This window comes from Prunus persica, chromosome G1, assembly GCF_000346465.2.
Source record: "Prunus persica cultivar Lovell chromosome G1, Prunus_persica_NCBIv2, whole genome shotgun sequence".
Taxonomy (NCBI): domain Eukaryota; kingdom Viridiplantae; phylum Streptophyta; class Magnoliopsida; order Rosales; family Rosaceae; genus Prunus; species Prunus persica.
Window position 1 is genome coordinate 42,409,318 of NC_034009.1, and position 20,731 is coordinate 42,430,048.

The 20,731-nt window shown below is 40.3% G+C and overlaps 1 protein-coding gene across 2 annotated transcripts; it reads right to left on the reverse strand.

Annotated features, from left to right (window-relative positions):
- LOC18792570 (MDIS1-interacting receptor like kinase 2) lies at window positions 3,634–6,681 on the reverse strand. Of its 2 annotated transcripts, none has more exons than XM_020555454.1 (3): window positions 5,822–6,681; window positions 4,632–4,923; window positions 3,634–4,258 (listed from the first exon to the last, which is right to left on the reverse strand). In XM_020555454.1, exons 1-3 carry the CDS (start codon window positions 5,822–5,824, stop codon window positions 3,864–3,866), a joined length of 690 nt encoding a protein of 229 aa, XP_020411043.1. In that variant the 5' UTR covers window positions 5,825–6,681; the 3' UTR covers window positions 3,634–3,863. The 2 variants fall into 2 exon arrangements, with proteins under 2 accessions (XP_020411043.1, XP_007223408.1); XM_007223346.2 differs by having other exon boundaries at window positions 4,632–5,005; window positions 5,822–6,576.

A 20,731-nucleotide genomic window follows, 5' to 3' on the forward strand; every position in this document is an offset into this window, starting at 1 on the left:
GAATTTTTCAAAAGTCATTATTTGAATTCTTAAACTTTCCAATCAATCAATGTGATCATTAACCCTCTGTTTGGATGAAGAAATTGAAACCCTGAAAAACAAAGGAAAACTTTTTACATATGTTGCTCAACAAGGCTGTGTACTCTCCTAGATGAAACCTAAATGTGAAACCCTGAATGGAAAGCAGATGATTTTGTTGAGCACAAATTTGAGTTCTAGCACTAAATTGAGCTATATTTTGTTGAAATAAGTTGGTGAGATTATTGAGGGCTTGATTTTGAAAGACTTTGGAAAGGTCTTTCCATTTTATTTTATTTTATTTTTTCATTTTCTTAATTGGAAGACGGTTTGGGTTCACACCCTTGAGTCAAAGTCTTCTTCTCTTTGGAAAATTTTGCATTTTTGTGTTGGAACTGAATGCAATGAAATTGATAGAAGTAAAAGCTTGATTGGATGTTATTGGTGGATCATTGTATGCTTGACAGAAGGCCAAAGAGACCTGGGAGTGGCTGTCACTTCACCTGGGTCGTTGTACATATTTCAAAACAGAGAATAAGTTTTACAGAAAATGGGTTTGGATATTTAAGTGATTTTACAACTTTCTGCATTCTAAAAAACTTTCAAGGAGTAATGAGTAAAGAACAGTGAAGAGTCTTTTGGCCGAAAAAAAAAAAAAAAAACCTGAACAATGAAGAGTTTTGGTTCAAGAACCCAAACTCTCACAAAGCCAAAGAAAACTCCCACCGACTTACTTCCTTCACTTTGGTTAAATTATGTATTTGTTGTTTCATTTTTTTCTTTCCCTCTCACAAGGAAAAACATTTCTAAGTCACAAAGCACCTTTGTTAAAAGTATGAGCCACGACACAAGTGGGCATATGATAGAGTACAGATAGTCCCATATCGGATACTTAACAAAATAGAAAGTCTCATATAATAAATAATTTCACTCCTAATAACATCGATGCCTTTGTTTTTTATTTTTTTTGTTTTTGGGTAAATACCACGAGGTGTCCCTACACCCAAAGGGTGGGATTAATCCCCACTTGAGATTCGGCTTGCCCCTGGCCACAAAGTGCTTCCAACGGGTGGTTAAAACCACACACCTACTTAGCATATGATTAAGTTGAGGACAATATTGATGTTGTCAGTAGTGGTTCATGTTCTTGATTGATATGTCCCGAAATACATTTTGGTCTAACTTCCTATTCCATTTCATTGGCTGCTCATCTCCAAGTCAAAAATACTTGACACGTGTTCATAAGTATAACTATGGTTATATAAATCAAAGTAAAAAGTTAACTATGTGTATGCTTATGGACATGTGTCAAGTATTGAGAAGGGTAGTGAGCATACACCTTGAGTTAAAGTGGTGAGCAAAAATGCTTCTGACATAATTGAGGTTAAATTTGTTTCCTACAATTTTGTTTGCCATAAATAATTAAGACATTAATGTGCAAAACATTTTTGGTTGGTTGAACTTGGATATTTGTAGGGGTTTTTTTTAGTATGTGAAATCACTTTGGTTCACGGAATGAATTTGAGGGGAAATATCTTCCCATGTCATTTCTCAAAGGATGGGAAATGGAGATTCCTTTCCCATGTTTGGTAATCCTGAGAAAGTAACCAAGAAATACTACTTTATTTCCTTTCACATGTTTGGTTTGTGTAGAAATGAAAAACAAAGTTTGTTTAATTTTTCAATTATACCCATACGAAATCAAATTAAAAAGAATGCATTTAATGCTATATTATAATTCTAAATTGTTAATGGGGACAATATGGTCATGAAAAATGTGTATTTAATCTTGGCTCATTTTCCCAAACTTTCCCATGAGGAGGAAAACAAAACCCAAGGCCCCGTTTGGTTCATGGGAAAGGAGACTTGGGGATGGGAAACCAATTGTTTTCCTATGTTCAGACATGAGAAATTGTTTCCTGGCCCATGGGAAAGTAGGGGGGAAAGTGAAGCCATCCTCCCAACTTGGGTTTTGTTTTCCCTCCTCATGGGAAAGTTTGGGAAAATAAGCCAATATTAAATAAATATTTTTCATGACAATTTTGTCTCCATTAACAATTTAGAATTACAATAAATCATTAAATGCATTTTTTTTTAAATTTGATTTAATATGGGCATAAGTGAAAATTTATACAAACTTTGTTTTCCATTCCTACTTAAAACAAACATGGAAAATGAAATAAAGTGATATTTCTTGGTTACTTTTCCAGCATTACCAAACGTAGGAAATGAATAGTCCATTTCCCATCCCTTGGAAAATGACATGAGAAATGATTTCCCCTCAAATTCATTTTGTGAACCAAACGGGGCCAAAGGGGGAGGAGGGCTTCACTTTCCCCCTACTTTCCCATGTGCAAGCTAACGATTTCCCATGCTTAGACTTACCAAACATGGGAAACCCAAGCCTCCTTTCCCATGAACCAAACAGGGCCTAGGGGATGAGGGTTTCTCACACACACAAAAAACCAAGATGCCATGGGGGTTCGAACTTGAAACCTTTGGTATGCAAGTCAATGCCCTTTTCCACTAGACTAGACCTCATTGGCTGCATGGTTTAAATAGAAAAACCTCTATATTAGTTGCCTTTGGCTATTGCATAATGAATAGATGAAGAAGACTAAGCTATCCTTGACTTGGCTGCTATGTACTAAGAGAGTTTGAGAGGTCTTAAAATGAGCATGTGCAATGGTTTTTAAACAAGATAACTTATTAAATGAATCATTCAACTCGATTAATGCATACATGACTAAAAAACTAATTCTATTCTGTTCGTTTTTTAGTATGTACAGCTTTCTCATAGACTTTTCCTTGATCAAGGGTACCTCGACTGTGATGTTTTTGGGAGAAAAAAATATTGGAATTACTGAATTGAAATTAATGGAAAGTGAAAGGTTACTATTTGCGTGACATAAGGCTCCCTTCATATGAATATGAGGAAGATTCTTTCTTAAGTCTTGACATAGATTTATTTGTTTATTCTTTTGCAAAGTAGGCCAATGGAAAAACATAGAAATATTTGTTACATTTTTTTCCCCTCCCAGAAGGAAAAACATTTCTAAGTCCGAAGCACCTTTGTTAAAGTATGCGCCTGGGCATAAGATAGATTACAAATTTAATTACAATAACGCAACAGATTTAATAAGTCGAAGAACGCAGACATAAACTGAAATATAGAAAAACTTAGCAGTGCCAAAGTCCAAAGCACATGCCTCAAATTCAGAATCCAGCAAATTGTTCTTGCTTGATATGTCCCGGTGTACATACAGATCACGAGCCTTCTTCCACCAAAAGCTATGGCAGATCCAAAATTTGATTTTCTATGTTATTTTGATTTTGGGCTATCAAGGAAAAACGTCAAGTTATATATTGAACCAACTATCCAAACTTCAACCAAGTTTTTCTTTTGAAACTAAACTTGGATGAAGTTTATAAGTATAAAAAAGGGAATTAAACTCATGTCACTTGAATTTTTTGTCGCGTGTCAATGTGTCCCTCCAAAAACAATATTGATTCATCACAATAATTGCCCTCTAAGTTATGATTTTGTTGCAGTTTGGGTGTTCTTTTACATCAAAACATAGCACCATGACTGAATTTTTAACGAAATGTTTGACAGGGTTGGACTAATTGCAAGATTGCAATAACATATTCATAATACTTTAGGTGGCAACATGACACATACATACATAACTACATACATAAAAGGAAAAGCATTTCTATATACCAGTAACCCTTATTAAAGCTGAGCCTAAAGATAGAATGAAGCAAAATACAAATAAGCCAAACATCTAAGAAGAATAAGAACAAGGCAGACCAAATACAGAAAAGCAGCGTACATGTCCTGATCAGGTAGTGAATCCATCAAGAGCAAACAATTCACCACATGTTGTCATATGTAATGGTTTTGACAAATGCAGCCTCTGAGTTGATGAGAGGAGCTGAGAAACTTTCTTCATTGTTGGACGAGACTGCGGACTGGGATTCAATGATGCAAATGCCATCTTCACAATAGAGACCACCTCCCTTGCTTCTTGATTTGTAGGCGGGGAGATGCGTTGGTCCAGAACATCCGAAATTGGCATTTCATAAAAAGGTGATGCAGGTGAGGACGAGGATGACGCTCCAGATGATAAAGATGAGAAAACATCTCCTGGATGGCATCCCATAATTATTTCCAGTGTGACAACTCCAAAGCTATAAACATCGCACTTCTCGTTCACTTCCATTGTATATGCAAGCTCTGCTAATAAAAAGCACATAAAAGAAATTGTATTATGAATAAATTGTACAAAACACTGAGATTTCAGTGTTCAAAACATTGCCTATGAGAAAAAGGACAGAAGGGAAGTGACTATTTTCCAATCTAATTCAAGGAAATTCAGTTCTTTTTGAAAACTAATAAGAATGGCATACCCAAAGGAATTTAGTTAAAGCTGGATAATGAAAAAGAAAAGCAACAATTAAATTAAAAAAGTTTTGATCACCATTCACCACAAAAATATCTAATTGTTATATTTTTTTTTAAAATCAAACAAGTGAGAAAACTGAAGCATTGGTCTAAAAACAAAAGCTTAAAAGGGTTAAATACATAGAACAGAGAATAACAACATCACCTGGTGCCATGTAGCCATATGTGCCTGCAGCGGCAGTCCAATTAGTTGAGTTTGGATTTAAATACTTAGCAGTGCCAAAGTCTGAAACACAAGCCTCATATTCAGAATCCAACAAAATGTTCTTGCTTGAGATGTCACGATGTACAATCGGTGGCAAGCAATCGTGGTGCATGTAAGACAAGGCATGAGCTAAGCCTTTAACAATATTCACCCTTTTACTCCACCCCAACTCTTTAGCTTCTTCATCTTTGCTCAACATTGTGGCCAAGCTACCTCTTTCAAGATACTCATACTGTTGAACGGAAAATTTTCACAAAAGCATTTAGCCAAGAATTTGACTTGGTTTAGAATTGAATTTGTTTTGTCCCTGCAACCTTATCAAGAAAAAAAATATAAAAATAAAATAGATGTATTTCGGTGGTTTTGAAACACCAAGAGATAAGTATCTCAGTTAAGAAGTGGTCATAGGCTTGAATTCAAACTCATCATAAGATAGCCTCTATAAGAGGCATGACACGAAGAAAAAAACGGGGGACGGAAAGGAAGGCAGAGAAGAGAACGGTGGGAGGAGAGAAAAAGAAAAAGGAAGGCAGAGAAGAGCCATTTCAAGGTAAAAATACTAGTTTCATGGCACAATTTTCTGATCTTTGCTCAAGATTTCAGGTTCTGTTCAACTCAAGAGTTCCTGCCCATGATGATTTCTATCATCATAAAAAGGGTCAGTAATCTCTCCAAGGATCAAACACCTCCAGGACATCCAGCTATGGATTGACAGTCAAGATGATTGTAGTCATCATGAGGTCAAGTCCTGATATGCTCCGAGGTGCAGCTCCGCTCTGACGCTTCCAGGATGTGCTCAACATCCAACTCACAAGCACTCTGTAAGGATGGCTTATCATGATGGGCTAACCATCACAAAACCAAATCTGGTGGCTTTGCAAGGAAAGCACGAACTGAGGTTTTGACATGGGTTGTGCCGCAGAGAGATAGCAGACAGAGAAAAGGAAGAAAAAGTTAACGAAGGCATTCACTCAAATACCCAGTCATGGTACCGACTGCCTTTTGTCCTCCAATGACAACAAGACAAGTTAATTGTCTTTTAAATGAAAGCTGCATACATATCTGCAGTGGGAAAAAATTTTATCTGCTGTTTGCACATTAACAGAAAAAGCCTGCGAAAGTGAACTCACCATGTGCAAAGCAAGAGGTTTCTTTTTGTGCTCTTTGTATGTAGCTGGCGATGAGCAAGGAGAAACAAAGTGGAACTCCACTTCCTGCCAATTATCTCTTTGGTTATTAACCTTGGGATGTTACAGCAAAAGACAACAAGGGGCTTTGGTTCTTTTGGCTCCACGTCACTTGCAAAGGAAAATCCTAAAGTCACCCAATTGACAAGAATGTCTTTTGTTGCTGTTGCTTTTGCTGCCTATGCAAAAGCTATGTTAGTTCAATGGAAAACATAAATGAATAAAGCCTGCGAAGGTGAGCCCCTCCACGTGAAAGCTAAAGAATAAAATCAGCCATGCTGAAAAAGCAAAACAAAATGAAGAGTTAAGTGTGGTGGTGAACCCACCACTTGCGAATTCAAAGGAAGAGGACTTCTTCCTCTTTGAGTTGCAGCAGAGTAAAAAAAAAAAAAAAGAAGTCTTGGACTTCACGGACCTGCATGTCCAAAGTGAATCCAAGATTATGAAAAAGGGATGGGCTGCAACTCTACATACAGCAAAACAAGGAATTTGAATTATGAGTCCAAATTCTATTGCATGAAGCTTATGATAAAAAAAAATGGTGTTGCTGTGGGGCTGGCGCAGTACAACACGTTTCTCAAGACCAATTCAAGATGGCTGGGTCTCTCTACGATGCCTTCAAGCATCCAAATGCCAAGCAAGATTGTCATGATGATTCCAATCATCATGTGGCTATGCTGCTCAAATGCTCCCATCCCAGGATACCTTTAGCAATACATGGCAACAACAACGAAAGGACAATAAAATGTGGTTGAGCAAATTGGTTTTCATTGATAATCTGAGTAAGTAAACTTGCTGAAGATACTAGTGGCTGCACATGCAAGATTTTAGTGACGCATAAAGCATAAAAGCTAAAGGAAAAACAGAAGTGCCTCACGCTTTGCTTACAAGTCCACTTAAAAAGGACCAATGATTTGCTCCAAGTTTTATCCTCAACTGTCATTGTGCAAGTCCTACTTGGACCAAGACTCATGAAGTCTTTCAAGTCCCTCACATCACTTTTGGTGACTGCAACAAATGAAAACAAAGTGTCAGCAAAGGTTCACAAGAACTAAATCAATTGACGGTCAAGAAGGCTCAATAAAATGCTTACGTCATTCGGGTCTATCTGCCTCAATCCTCCAATGCGAGATGGCTACCAAACATGCCCACAAAATCTCAACAAGAAATATGGGAATCAACCACTGTGGCAAAGAAGCTATTCAAAAAGGAGTGCCAAGCGACTCAACCATACTGTGTCCACGACTTCATTCCAAACAAATGATTGGTCGTGCTACGAGCATTGAGCTCACTCTCAAAAGATACCAAAGGAGCATCAATATGGATTAACAGGCTTGTCAATCAAAAAAGCCCATTAATCTCAAATCCTCCAAATCATGCATGGATACAAATGCAAATGTCAATTGTAGAGAATTAATGGGTTCATCAAAATTGCTCATTATTATTCTTGGACATTGACAAAAAGAAAAATGGTATAAAACCATCCAATTTTCTCCATGGGTCATCTACCCATGCAAATTCCAAATGAGATTAAATTCAAATATCTCAAACACAAATTCTTAATTAGTGGGCTACACTTACCCGTTAATTTCCAATTTTTTCCATAGGTCATCTACCTATGAAAATCTCCAAATTGTCCCAAAGACACAAATTCTCAATTAGTGGGCCACAGTTACCCATTAACTTCCAAATTTGGAACTACGTCGGTTTGATCCCGTCAAGGGTACGTAGGCAGTCTAACATCCCAATAGACACAACCGCAATCAAGTATAAATCTCTAGTTTATCTTAACCAGATTTTGCCAAAGCACTTTCCCAAGTGCAATTGTCAATTTGTTTAGGGAAAATTAATGGGATAATCAAAATTACTCATTATTTTTCTTGGACATTGACAATCAGAAAAGTGGTACAAAACCATTCAATTTTTCATGGGTCATCTACCCATACAAATTTCAATGAGATTAAATTCAAATCTCTCAAATTCAAGTTCTCAATTAGTGGGCTACACTTACCCATTAATTTCCAATGTTTCCCATGGGTCATCTACCCATGCAAATTTCATTGAGATTAATTCTAAATCTCTCAAATACAAATTCTTAATTAGTGGGCCACATTTATCCATTAATTTCCAATTTTTCCCATAGGTCATCTACCTATGGAAATCCCCAAACGCAATTGTCAATGTTTAGGAAAAGTTAATGGGATAATTAAAATTACTCATTATTTTTCTTGGACATGGACAAGAACGAAAGTGGTACAAAACCATCCAATTTTCCATGGGTCATCTACCCATGAAAATTCAAATGAGATTAAATTCAAATTTCTCAAACACAAATTCTCAATTAGTGGGCCACACTTACCCATTAATTCCCAAATTCCGAACTACGTTGGTTTGATCCCTTTGAAAGGGTACGTAGGCAATCTAGAGATTCAGTCTAGATGCAACCATCCCAAATGCAATCCCATATCGAATCCCTGGTTTATTCAGCTAAATTCACTCAATACAATTCAAATCAAATTTCCCTCGCAATGAGTCATTTATTCATTGCGATTCTTTGAACTACGAGTGGCTTGATTCCCGCAAGGGATACGTAGGCATCCTGAGGTTGGACTTGGGAGCAGTTGCAAAATCAAACACACACGTTCTGTTTCTTTATGATGGAATCAAAGGGTGTTTCCTTGAAGCAAGGGATTGTAATTAAGAGACTTGCGTCTCGAATGGGTCGAACCTAAAATAATAAAACCCCGTTATTTAATTAGTGGTGGTGAAATTATATTAGGAGGATCACATTTTCCTTCAACATAATTTTTGGCACGCCCGGTGGGATCCATTTACCTTTTCATCTCCAATCATAAAGTGACTAATGTTTTTATTTTTGTGTATGCCACAGGTTAACAAAACCATATTCGATGGCACCACAAGTTACAATTTTCTTCCACAAGATCGAAGCTACCTGGAATGCGTGCACCAAACGAGTGGGGTTCAAAAAGACTTTCGTTGTTGGTGAGAGCCTCATCAAGTGCGCCGTTCCAAAGCCCATTCAGAGGGTCAAGCCTCAGGTCACTCCTAAGGTTGTCAAGACCCAATTGAAGAAAGCACCTTCCAAGAACGCTCTCCGAAATGCAAGAAAGAGGGCTGCGCGTGCTTTAAGAAAGAAAGAAGCAAAGAGGAAGTCTATTGAGGCAGTTTTGGCCGAGCTTTCGGGGACAAGCCCATTTGTGACTGAAGGCAAGAACACCTCGAGCACCCTGGCCGTGCCGACTTCCAAGAGGACAAATGCTACCCAATTGGTCCAAATCATGATTGGATCAATCCCGGTCGACCTATATCCTACAGATTCTGTTCTGACGACTTCCACCAATGAAACTAGTGAGGAAGGTCAAAAGGACGACTCTGTGGAGCACGCTGAGGTCCAAGGGGCCGAACCTCCGTCAAGTCCAAAAACCCACGCTGTGGAATCCACATCACAAGAGGTTTACCCGTGCTCTTCTAAGGGTAAAAACAAAGCCGTCATCATGGAGAAGAAGGTGGTGAATATACCTCATCCACAAAGAAGGCGTATGCAAAAGGTGACGACAACTGATGCTTCAAGGGATCAAAATCCCGTATCACAAGGGGGAGTCCCGAAATCTCAAGAGCTGTCAAGGTCCTACATGGGTCCATTGACTCGTTCCAAATCCCGAGACATGATGGGGATGACTATTCCCGAGTTATCTGCTCCAAACTCAACCCGTTTGGACGATTATTTGCAATGGAATCCTCTTTATGATGATCCCGTATCTCAAGATCAAGAGAATGATTGTGTAGTATCCCAAGGGGCCAAACTTCATGACGAGGTGGAAAGCATGCAAGTCATGATGACTGGTACTTCTAATACTGAGGACCAGTTGCCCTTAATCCAAGAGATGATGCAAGACTTGCGAAGGGAAATGCAGCAGAAGTTAGCAGAGAAAGACGCGGAAATAGCGTTACTATCAGCTAAGTTAAAAGGGAAAGCCGTCATAGGAGAGCAAGACAGGGGCAAAACAAATGAATCAATGACCCATGAACAACAAACAAAAGAGGAAAAAGCAGAGAGCTCTACAAGCACAATTTCCCCAAACGACATGAAGGCATTAATTGCTGAGGGGATTCGTGAGTTCCAATTGTCCATAGCGCTTCCTGTTCAAGGGTATCGAAAACCCTTTCCTTCTCACTATGACGCCATACCATTCCCGAAGGGTTATCAACGGCCCATATTTGATAAATTTGATGGCATAAATAGCTCACCCCATGAACATCTGGCATATTTTTACTCAGCATGTGGCGAGACATCTCAGTCAGATGCTCTCCTGGTGCGTCAATTTGTCCAATCCCTAAAAGGATCAGCTTTCACTTGGTATACACAGCTACCGCCAGGCTCTATCTTGACGTGGGACGACATGCAAAAAGCATTTTTGGCACAATTTGTCAGTTCTAAAAAGAAGGTCTCGATCATGGACCTAGCTCAAACTGCCCAAAAGCCAGGGGAAAGTGCTAATGACTTTATTATGAGATGGAGGAGTCTCAATCTTCAATGCCCCGAGAAAATTACTGAGCTATCAGCAGTGCAAATGTGCTACAATAACCTCATGCCAGACATTGCGACTTTTGTCGCCACTGCTGAACCCCAATCATTTGACGCTTTGGTGTCAAAGGCGAGCAATGTTGAAAGACAAATTGCTCGCCAAAAGTCCGCGTCCCAAAAAATTCAATTTGGGGAAAAGAAAAATGACAAGAAGTCCATGAAAGGAGAGTCGTTGGCCACTTTCGTCAAAACTGAAAAGAAAAATGACAAAGGCCAAAACAAAGACCCACCTAAAAGGCTCACTCTTAAAGAACGCAAAGAGGTCAAATATTCTTTTGATGATGATGATGTAGAAGCAATCTTTGACCAACTTCTGGCCTCCAATGCTATTGCTCTGCCAGAATCAAAACGTCCTGCTGAGGCCAACAAGATAAATAACCCTAGGTATTGTCGATATCATCGCCTTGTCAGTCATACGCTCAAGGATTGTTATATCCTGAAGGACAAAATCCAAGAGCTCCTCAACAATGGCGGCTTGGAGATAGACTCCTCTTCCCGACATCATTCAGCTACGGCAAATATGATAGAAGAAAAGCTCACACCCATCACCGCATTACTAGATGGAGCGAAAATTGCAGGTATTAATACCGACCATCGGGGTACAATCGTACATGCTTGTCCGAAGGCACCATGGTCTAATGATCTTCAAATTCCTACTCTTCATGAGCTTGTGGCTGCACCCAGTCTAGAAATGTGGGAAGACTCTTCAACCGACGAATTTGCTGAGGGGTGGACGACATTTGTTAAAAGGGCCAAGCACATGGCTAAATATCTCCCACCCAATCACAGATTTACGACTCGTCCGGGTGTCAAGATTCGAGGCATGCCACCCTTGAAAAATAAGAGGAGGAAGAAGAAAGTGCAAAAGAAAGTTCAAATCACCCAAGAAGATGAATATGAGCAACCCGCAAGGGTCCCTGTCACACTCACTGAGTTTTTGCCAATTGAGTTTTTCTCGAGTGAATCTGAAGTTGAGGAAGAAATCATTCAATGCAACATGGTTTCTTTGGAGGAATATGAGGTCGACACAGAAGTTGATGAGATTAATCTCCGCTCCGGTCGAAGCATCCCATCTGCTGATAAAGCACAACAAAATGAGGAAGCTGATCCCTCTAAAACCGAGAAGAAGCCAAAGGCGAAAGAGATTAAGGTCTTCTTGTCAGGAAAAACTGTTGCAGGGGAAGTTCCACCTTCCTCTCCAAAAGCAAAGGATTCTAAGCCCGATACTAGTAAAGCAAAGGAGCCATCACAATCACATATAGTTAAGTATGATATTCTAGCTCATCTTAAGCGCATCCCCGCTCCTCTAAGTGTCTACGACGCTTTACAAATGTCGAGGGAACTTAGGGAGGCACTTGTAATGGCTTTAATGAACCCAGATTTGTATAAGTCATGTTTCAAATCAGCAGATGTCCACACAACTGAAACATCGAAGTTTTGTGCATCATGTCTGGCAGCAATTACCTTTGGTGAAGATGACTTTTTACTGGGGTCCAAATTCCATAATCGACCTCTGTATGTCACTGGCGAAGTTGGAGGCACAACCATTAATCGAATCTTGTTAGATTGTGGTTCGGCCGTGAATATTATCCCATTAAAGACGCTCCATGCTATAGGGATGAGTGCCCGACAGCTGTCTCCCTCTATGCTGACTATTCAAGGGTTCAATCAACTTGGGCAAAAGGCCATGGGCTCTATCGCATTGCAAATGGAAATAGGAGACTTATATTCAGACGCCCTATTCCATGTGATCGAGGCTGATACTTCATACAACGTCCTGCTAGGACGTCCATGGCTCCATACATATGGCGTAGTCCCTTCTACACTTCACCAGTGCTTTAAATACTTGGTGGATGGGGAAGTCAAGAGTGTTTCAGCTGACATGGACCCATTCAAAGGGGAAGAGGTAAATTACTCTGATGCGAAGTTTTACAACCCACTTGGTCTCTCATTTACACAGCCATCAAAGGTTGATAAGGAGAAAAGGGCGACTGTTGAAACAGGAAAAGCCCAAAATGTAGAAGTATCCAAACCTTCAAAAGTAATCCGAGTGAAGCTAAAACCTCGTGGTGCGTCATCCTCAAAAGTGGGAGAAGTCCCGACTGCAAAGGCTCCCAAGCCAAAGATAATTGTCAAGACTTCAAAAAAGGAGCCTAGTGAAAAGGAAACAAGCTCATTGAAACAAACAATGGAGTCACTGACGACAGCAAGTTACACTCGTCCTCTTCGTAAGATCAATCAGTCTATCCCAGGGGGCAGTTTGGTCATTTCGACTACTTTTGGCAAAAACGATGGCCCAAGTAAACGTGTAGTTTTTCACAAAAAGGCATCATTGTCAGAAACAACATCTGCTCCATTAAAGATAGAACTTAAAGGCAGAAAAGCAAAGAAAAGCAATGCTGGCCTCACAGTTCAAAATGAGAGTGGCGGACTCAAAGTGTCTCTTCGAAGGCCATATCTGGAAGCCTCCGAGCCTGAGATACTCACTAATATGGAACAAGCTATGTTTAGGGAAGATGAGGTGAATATAAAGCCGATTCGCATCTCCGTGTTCAAACGCTTAGGGGGCAGACAACCACCCCGCATCTCAGTCTTTCAACGCTTGGAGAACCCTTCCAGTTCTCAACAAGGGAAGGTCCATAATAAAAGGAAATGGAAAGTTAAGAGTCAAGAGAAAGCTGTGAGCGAAACGATCAAAAGGGTGAAAATAAAGGATGACCTTGTCCAGGTCAATTGCACCTCTTGTGAAGAAACAGTGGACCAAGATGATAGTCCTCAAGATATTGAGGAATTCATCGACATAGTCCAACCAGCTCCACCACAAATGGAGGAGGGAGGTCAAGCCACAATTGATGATCTGCAAGAAATTAATCTCGGTACGGTTGACAACCCAAAGCCTATCTTTGTCAGTGCTTTGTTAACACCGCAAGAGTTAGAAGAATACACACAACTGTTGCAAGAGTACCGAGATGTATTTGCATGGGGTTATCAAGACATGCCAGGTTTAGACCCAAACGTTGCAGTTCACAAACTTGGGATACCTGATGAGGCTCGATGGGTGAAGCAAGCGCCACGCCGTTTTCGGCCAGAGCTAACAATCCAAATAGAAATCGAGATTGACAAGCTTATTGCCGCGGGTTTTATCAGAGAGGTCCAATATCCCACCTGGTTGTCCAATATCGTCCCAGTCCTCAAAAAAACTGGGGCACTACGTATATGTGTGGACTATAGAGACGTCAATGATGCATGCCCAAAAGATGAGTTTCCACTCCCAATTACAGAATTATTGGTAGACGCAACAACCGGTTTCGGTGCTCTATCATTTATGGATGGATTCTCAGGTTACAACCAAATAAAAATGGCTCCAGAGGATCAAGAGAAAACTGCCTTCCGCACTCCAAAAGGAATATATTGCTACACTGTGATGCCTTTTGGGTTGAAAAATGCAGGGGCGACTTACCAAAGAGCCATGACGGTAATTTTCAATGACATGCTTCACAATACCATTGAATGCTACGTTGATGATTTGGTTGTCAAAACCAGAAAAAGAGAACATCATTTGAGGGACTTAAAACGAGTTTTTGATAGACTCCGAAAGCACCAGTTGAAAATGAACCCCTTAAAATGTGCATTTGGGGTAAGTTCTGGTAGATTCCTTGGCTTTATCGTCCGACATCGTGGAATTGAAATTGATCCCTCAAAAATCAAGGCAATCCGTGAGATGCCTCCCCCTCGAAATTTAAGGGAGCTGCGGGGGCTGCAAGGAAGACTAGCTTACATACGACGATTCATCTCAAATCTCTCTGGAAGGTGTCAACCATTCTCAAGGCTAATGAAGAAGAATGTTCCGTTTATATGGGATCAAGCATGCCAAAATGCTTTGGAAAGCATTAAACAATACCTGTTAAATCCGCCAGTTCTAATGGCGCCAATCAAAGGGAAGCCTTTAATCCTATACATTGCGGCATTAGAACGCTCATTAGGTGCATTGCTCGCCCAACACAACGAGGATGGAAAGGAAAATGCGTTATATTACTTGAGTAGAACTCTCGTAGGGGCAGAACAAAATTACACCCCGATCGAAAAGGTCTGCCTCGCTTTGGTGTTCGCTGTACAGAAACTACGACACTACATCCTCTCTCATAGAGTCATTTTGATTTCCAAGGCAGATCCACTCCGATATTTAATGTCCAAGCCTGTGCTCTCTGGGCGAATAGCCAAGTGGTCTCTCCTCCTCTCCGAGTTCGAGATAAAGTTTGTGCCACAAAGGGCAATCAAAGGGCAGGCTCTTGCTGATTTCTTGGCTGCTCATCCTACTCCTGACAACATGGAGTTATCTAATGATTTGCCCGACGAAGAGGTGTTCACTACAGAAGCACTTATATGGCAGTTATATTTTGATGGGGCAGCAAGAGGAAAAGGAGCTGGGGCAGGAGTAGTATTCATCACGCCGTCTGGGGGCTTAATCCCATACTCATTCTCTTTTCTAGCTTTATGTTCAAATAATGTGGCAGAATACGAGGCACTCATCATTGGCCTTGAAATTGCTCTCGAGATGCATATTGATTATTTGCAAGCATACGGTGATTCACAGTTAGTCGTTAGACAGTTGAATGGCCAATACGCAGTCAGGAATACTACTCTCGTCCCATACCATGAAAGGGCAAAGTATCTCATGTCGCAGTTCCAAGACATCCATGTTAGTCACATCCCGAGGTCGGAAAATGATAAAGCTGATGCACTAGCTAATTTGGCTGCATCGTTAACACTACCTGACGAAAGGGATATCCAAATCACTGTTGGGGAACGTCACTTACTACTCCCAGCTATAGAGAGAATTGAGGAAGTTGTTGATTCAAACGTCATTACGGCTTCCGAATGTGAGGGGGAACCAGATGATCTTGATTGGCGCCATCCCATAATCGAGTATCTCCAACAAGGCAAGTTGCCAAATGACTCAAGGAAAAAGGCTGAAGTCCGACGCAGAGCCACTCGATTTCTGTACCTAAATGACACCTTGTACAAAAGATCATTTGATGGTATGTTGTTAAGGTGTCTGTCGAAACAAGACTCAACTAAGGCCCTTCATGATACTCATGCTGGCACTTGCGGTGCTCATCAAGCTGGTCCAAAACTCTCAAACCAACTGAAGAGATTGGGTTATTACTGGCCAACAATGGTCCAAGACTCAATGAAATTTGCAACCACATGCAAAGATTGCCAGTTACATGGAGACTTTATTCACCAGCCACCCCAACAATTACATCCGACTACTTTGTCTTGGCCATTTGAAGCTTGGGGATTAGATGTTATTGGCATGATAAAGCCTAAGTCATCACGTCAACATCAGTACATCTTGGCCGCGACCGATTACTTCTCTAAATGGGCTGAAGCGATTCCTTTAAAGGAGGTACGAGCAGACGATGTTACAAACTTCATAAGAAATCATATCATCTACCGTTATGGGGTTCCATCGAAGATAATATCCGACAATGCATTATATTTCAAGTGCAAGTCCATGACCAAGTTGTGCGAGAAGTATAGATTTCAACACTCGTTTTCCGCGAATTACAATCCGTCGTCAAACGGTCAAGCTGAAGCTTTCAATAAGGTACTGTGCAACATCCTAAAGAAGGCGGTCTCAGGAAATAAAAGAGACTGGCATGAGCGCCTCCCTGAAGCATTATGGGCTTATAGGACGACCATACGCAATTCAACAGGATGTACACCCTACAATTTAGTGTTTGGCTCCGAGGCTGTTCTACCGTTAGAAGTCCAATTGCCATCGTTAAGGGTAGCTCTACAGCTGACAAACCCCGACGAAAACGCATATGTGAGACTGGCAGAGCTGGAAGCCCTCGATGAGAAAAGACTAGCAGCTCAACAAAAGCTCGAAATATATCAAGCTCAGGTTGCAGGGGCATTCAACAGAAAAGTTAAGTTCAGATCTTTCTCAATTGGAGATTTGGTTTTAACTGTCCGAAGACCATTTGTCATTACCAGGAAAATGCACGGTAAGTTTGAACCCAAGTGGGAGGGGCCCTACGTCATTACCAAGGTTTTCTCTAGGGGTGCCTATGAGTTGTCAAACGCCGAAGGCAAGTGCGTATACCCTTGTGTGAATGGGAAATTCGTCAAGAAGTTTTATGCCTGATGGTGAGAAAAAAAGCTCGTTGGACTGAAAACCCAAAAGGGCGGTCCAAGCAAAAGTTAGAGCTTAAAAAAAAAAAAAAAAAAAAAAAAAAAAAAAACCTTCGTGGGCTGAAAACCCGAGAGGGCAGTCCAAGGAAAGGAACTACGGCGGCTTGATCCCTCAAAAGGGGTACGTAGGCAGTCTAGTCTTGCCACTAGATGCGGCCACAAAATCCATTCGTCCCTTTCTTCCCCTGAGAATCAAAGGGTGAACTACGTATGGCTTGATCCCTTTATAGGGTACGTAGGCAACTTAGCTTTAAAAAAAAAAAAAAAAAAAAAGCTGAGTGCAGTCGTAAATCACCAAAATCCCCATCTCACCATTGCCATGATGAAAGGTGTTGCACAAGGGCCCCCATAATTCACAAAATGCTCTCCATATATTTGCGCAACACTCGTAAGGATATCGGGAAATTGCTATGGCACCATATAATTTTTGCCTTATGCAATATGTCTCCATCCACTTCATTATTCACATCCGCCAAACAATGTGCTGTAAACACAGCACGATGCGTTTGGCATACTGAAATCACCTTATCTTCTGCATACCCAGAATTTACAGAGGCGGTGGTATACCGGGTTGCATGGCCTTCAGGGGGTACATTAAGCTGCACAGATCTCAGAGGCAGTGATCTCGCATATTGGGGGCCAGAGACAAATTTCCTACCATGCGAATCAAAGACTCGCTCAAAACCGAATCAACCTTGCACGTCCATTTCCTGAGTGGTTTCAACAAAAATTAATTAATTAATTAATACAAGAAAAGTCAGGGGATTCGCAGTTCAAAGGGAAAGCTATCAAGCGTTGCACATAAAAAGTCATTTTATGCACAACGCTTGAGAAGGCATCTGTTGAACGGAAAATTTTCACAAAAGCATTTAGCCAAGAATTTGACTTGGTTTAGAATTGAATTTGTTTTGTCCCTGCAACCTTATCAAGAAAAAAAATATAAAAATAAAATAGATGTATTTCGGTGGTTTTGAAACACCAAGAGATAAGTATCTCAGTTAAGAAGTGGTCATAGGCTTGAATTCAAACTCATCATAAGATAGCCTCTATAAGAGGCATGACACGAAGAAAAAAACGGGGGACGGAAAGGAAGGCAGAGAAGAGAACGGTGGGAGGAGAGAAAAAGAAAAAGGAAGGCAGAGAAGAGCCATTTCAAGGTAAAAATACTAGTTTCATGGCACAATTTTCTGATCTTTGCTCAAGATTTCAGGTTCTGTTCAACTCAAGAGTTCCTGCCCATGATGATTTCTATCATCATAAAAAGGGTCAGTAATCTCTCCAAGGATCAAACACCTCCAGGACATCCAGCTATGGATTGACAGTCAAGATGATTGTAGTCATCATGAGGTCAAGTCCTGATATGCTCCGAGGTGCAGCTCCGCTCTGACGCTTCCAGGATGTGCTCAACATCCAACTCACAAGCACTCTGTAAGGATGGCTTATCATGATGGGCTAACCATCACAAAACCAAATCTGGTGGCTTTGCAAGGAAAGCACGAACTGAGGTTTTGACATGGGTTGTGCCGCAGAGAGATAGCAGACAGAGAAAAGGAAGAAAAAGTTAACGAAGGCATTCACTCAAATACCCAGTCATGGTACCGACTGCCTTTTGTCCTCCAATGACAACAAGACAAGTTAATTGTCTTTTAAATGAAAGCTGCATACATATCTGCAGTGGGAAAAAATTTTATCTGCTGTTTGCACATCAACAGAAAAAGCCTGCGAAAGTGAACTCACCATGTGCAAAGCAAGAGGTTTCTTTTTGTGCTCTTTGTATGTAGCTGGCGATGAGCAAGGAGAAACAAAGTGGAACTCCACTTCCTGCCAATTATCTCTTTGGTTATTAACCTTGGGATGTTACAGCAAAAGACAACAAGGGGCTTTGGTTCTTTTGGCTCCACGTCACTTGCAAAGGAAAATCCTAAAGTCACCCAATTGACAAGAATGTCTTTTGTTGCTGTTGCTTTTGCTGCCTATGCAAAAGCTATGTTAGTTCAATGGAAAACATAAATGAATAAAGCCTGCGAAGGTGAGCCCCTCCACGTGAAAGCTAAAGAATAAAATCAGCCATGCTGAAAAAGCAAAACAAAATGAAGAGTTAAGTGTGGTGGTGAACCCACCACTTGCGAATTCAAAGGAAGAGGACTTCTTCCTCTTTGAGTTGCAGCAGAGTAAAAAAAAAAAAAAGAAGTCTTGGACTTCACGGACCTGCATGTCCAAAGTGAATCCAAGATTATGAAAAAGGGATGGGCTGCAACTCTACATACAGCAAAACAAGGAATTTGAATTATGAGTCCAAATTCTATTGCATGAAGCTTATGATAAAAAAAAATGGTGTTGCTGTGGGGCTGGCGCAGTACAACACGTTTCTCAAGACCAATTCAAGATGGCTGGGTCTCTCTACGATGCCTTCAAGCATCCAAATGCCAAGCAAGATTGTCATGATGATTCCAATCATCATGTGGCTATGCTGCTCAAATGCTCCCATCCCAGGATACCTTTAGCAATACATGGCAACAACAACGAAAGGACAATAAAATGTGGTTGAGCAAATTGGTTTTCATTGATAATCTGAGTAAGTAAACTTGCTGAAGATACTAGTGGCTGCACATGCAAGATTTTAGTGACGCATAAAGCATAAAAGCTAAAGGAAAAACAGAAGTGCCTCACGCTTTGCTTACAAGTCCACTTAAAAAGGACCAATGATTTGCTCCAAGTTTTATCCTCAACTGTCATTGTGCAAGTCCTACTTGGACCAAGACTCATGAAGTCTTTCAAGTCCCTCACATCACTTTTGGTGACTGCAACAAATGAAAACAAAGTGTCAGCAAAGGTTCACAAGAACTAAATCAATTGACGGTCAAGAAGGCTCAATAAAATGCTTACGTCATTCGGGTCTATCTGCCTCAATCCTCCAATGCGAGATGGCTACCAAACATGCCCACAAAATCTCAACAAGAAATATGGGAATCAACCACTGTGGCAAAGAAGCTATTCAAAAAGGAGTGCCAAGCGACTCAACCATACTGTGTCCACGACTTCATTCCAAACAAATGATTGGTCGTGCTACGAGCATTGAGCTCACTCTCAAAAGATACCAAAGGAGCATCAATATGGATTAACAGGCTTGTCAATCAAAAAAGCCCATTAATCTCAAATCCTCCAAATCATGCATGGATACAAATGCAAATGTCAATTGTAGAGAATTAATGGGTTCATCAAAATTGCTCATTATTATTCTTGGACATTGACAAAAAGAAAAATGGTATAAAACCATCCAATTTTCTCCATGGGTCATCTACCCATGCAAATTCCAAATGAGATTAAATTCAAATATCTCAAACACAAATTCTTAATTAGTGGGCTACACTTACCCGTTAATTTCCAATTTTTTCCATAGGTCATCTACCTATGAAAATCTCCAAATTGTCCCAAAGACACAAATTCTCAATTAGTGGGCCACAGTTACCCATTAACTTCCAAATTTGGAACTACGTCGGTTTGATCCCGTCAAGGGTACGTAGGCAGTCTAACATCCCAATAGACACAACCGCAATCAAGTATAAATCTCTAGTTTATCTTAACCAGATTTTGCCAAAGCACTTTCCCAAGTGCAATTGTCAATTTGTTTAGGGAAAATTAATGGGATAATCAAAATTACTCATTATTTTTCTTGGACATTGACAATCAGAAAAGTGGTACAAAACCATTCAATTTTTCATGGGTCATCTACCCATACAAATTTCAATGAGATTAAATTCAAATCTCTCAAATTCAAGTTCTCAATTAGTGGGCTACACTTACCCATTAATTTCCAATGTTTCCCATGGGTCATCTACCCATGCAAATTTCATTGAGATTAATTCTAAATCTCTCAAATACAAATTCTTAATTAGTGGGCCACATTTATCCATTAATTTCCAATTTTTCCCATAGGTCATCTACCTATGGAAATCCCCAAACGCAATTGTCAATGTTTAGGAAAAGTTAATGGGATAATTAAAATTACTCATTATTTTTCTTGGACATGGACAAGAACGAAAGTG

What these genes read in the sequence shown, in the direction of transcription:
- LOC18792570 (XM_020555454.1), bottom strand. An exon ending in ATATGGCTACATGGCACCAG is followed by an intron (nt 4,259 to 4,631) that starts GTGATGTTGTTA and finishes TTTTATTAGCAG; the next exon opens with AGCTTGCATATACAATGGAA.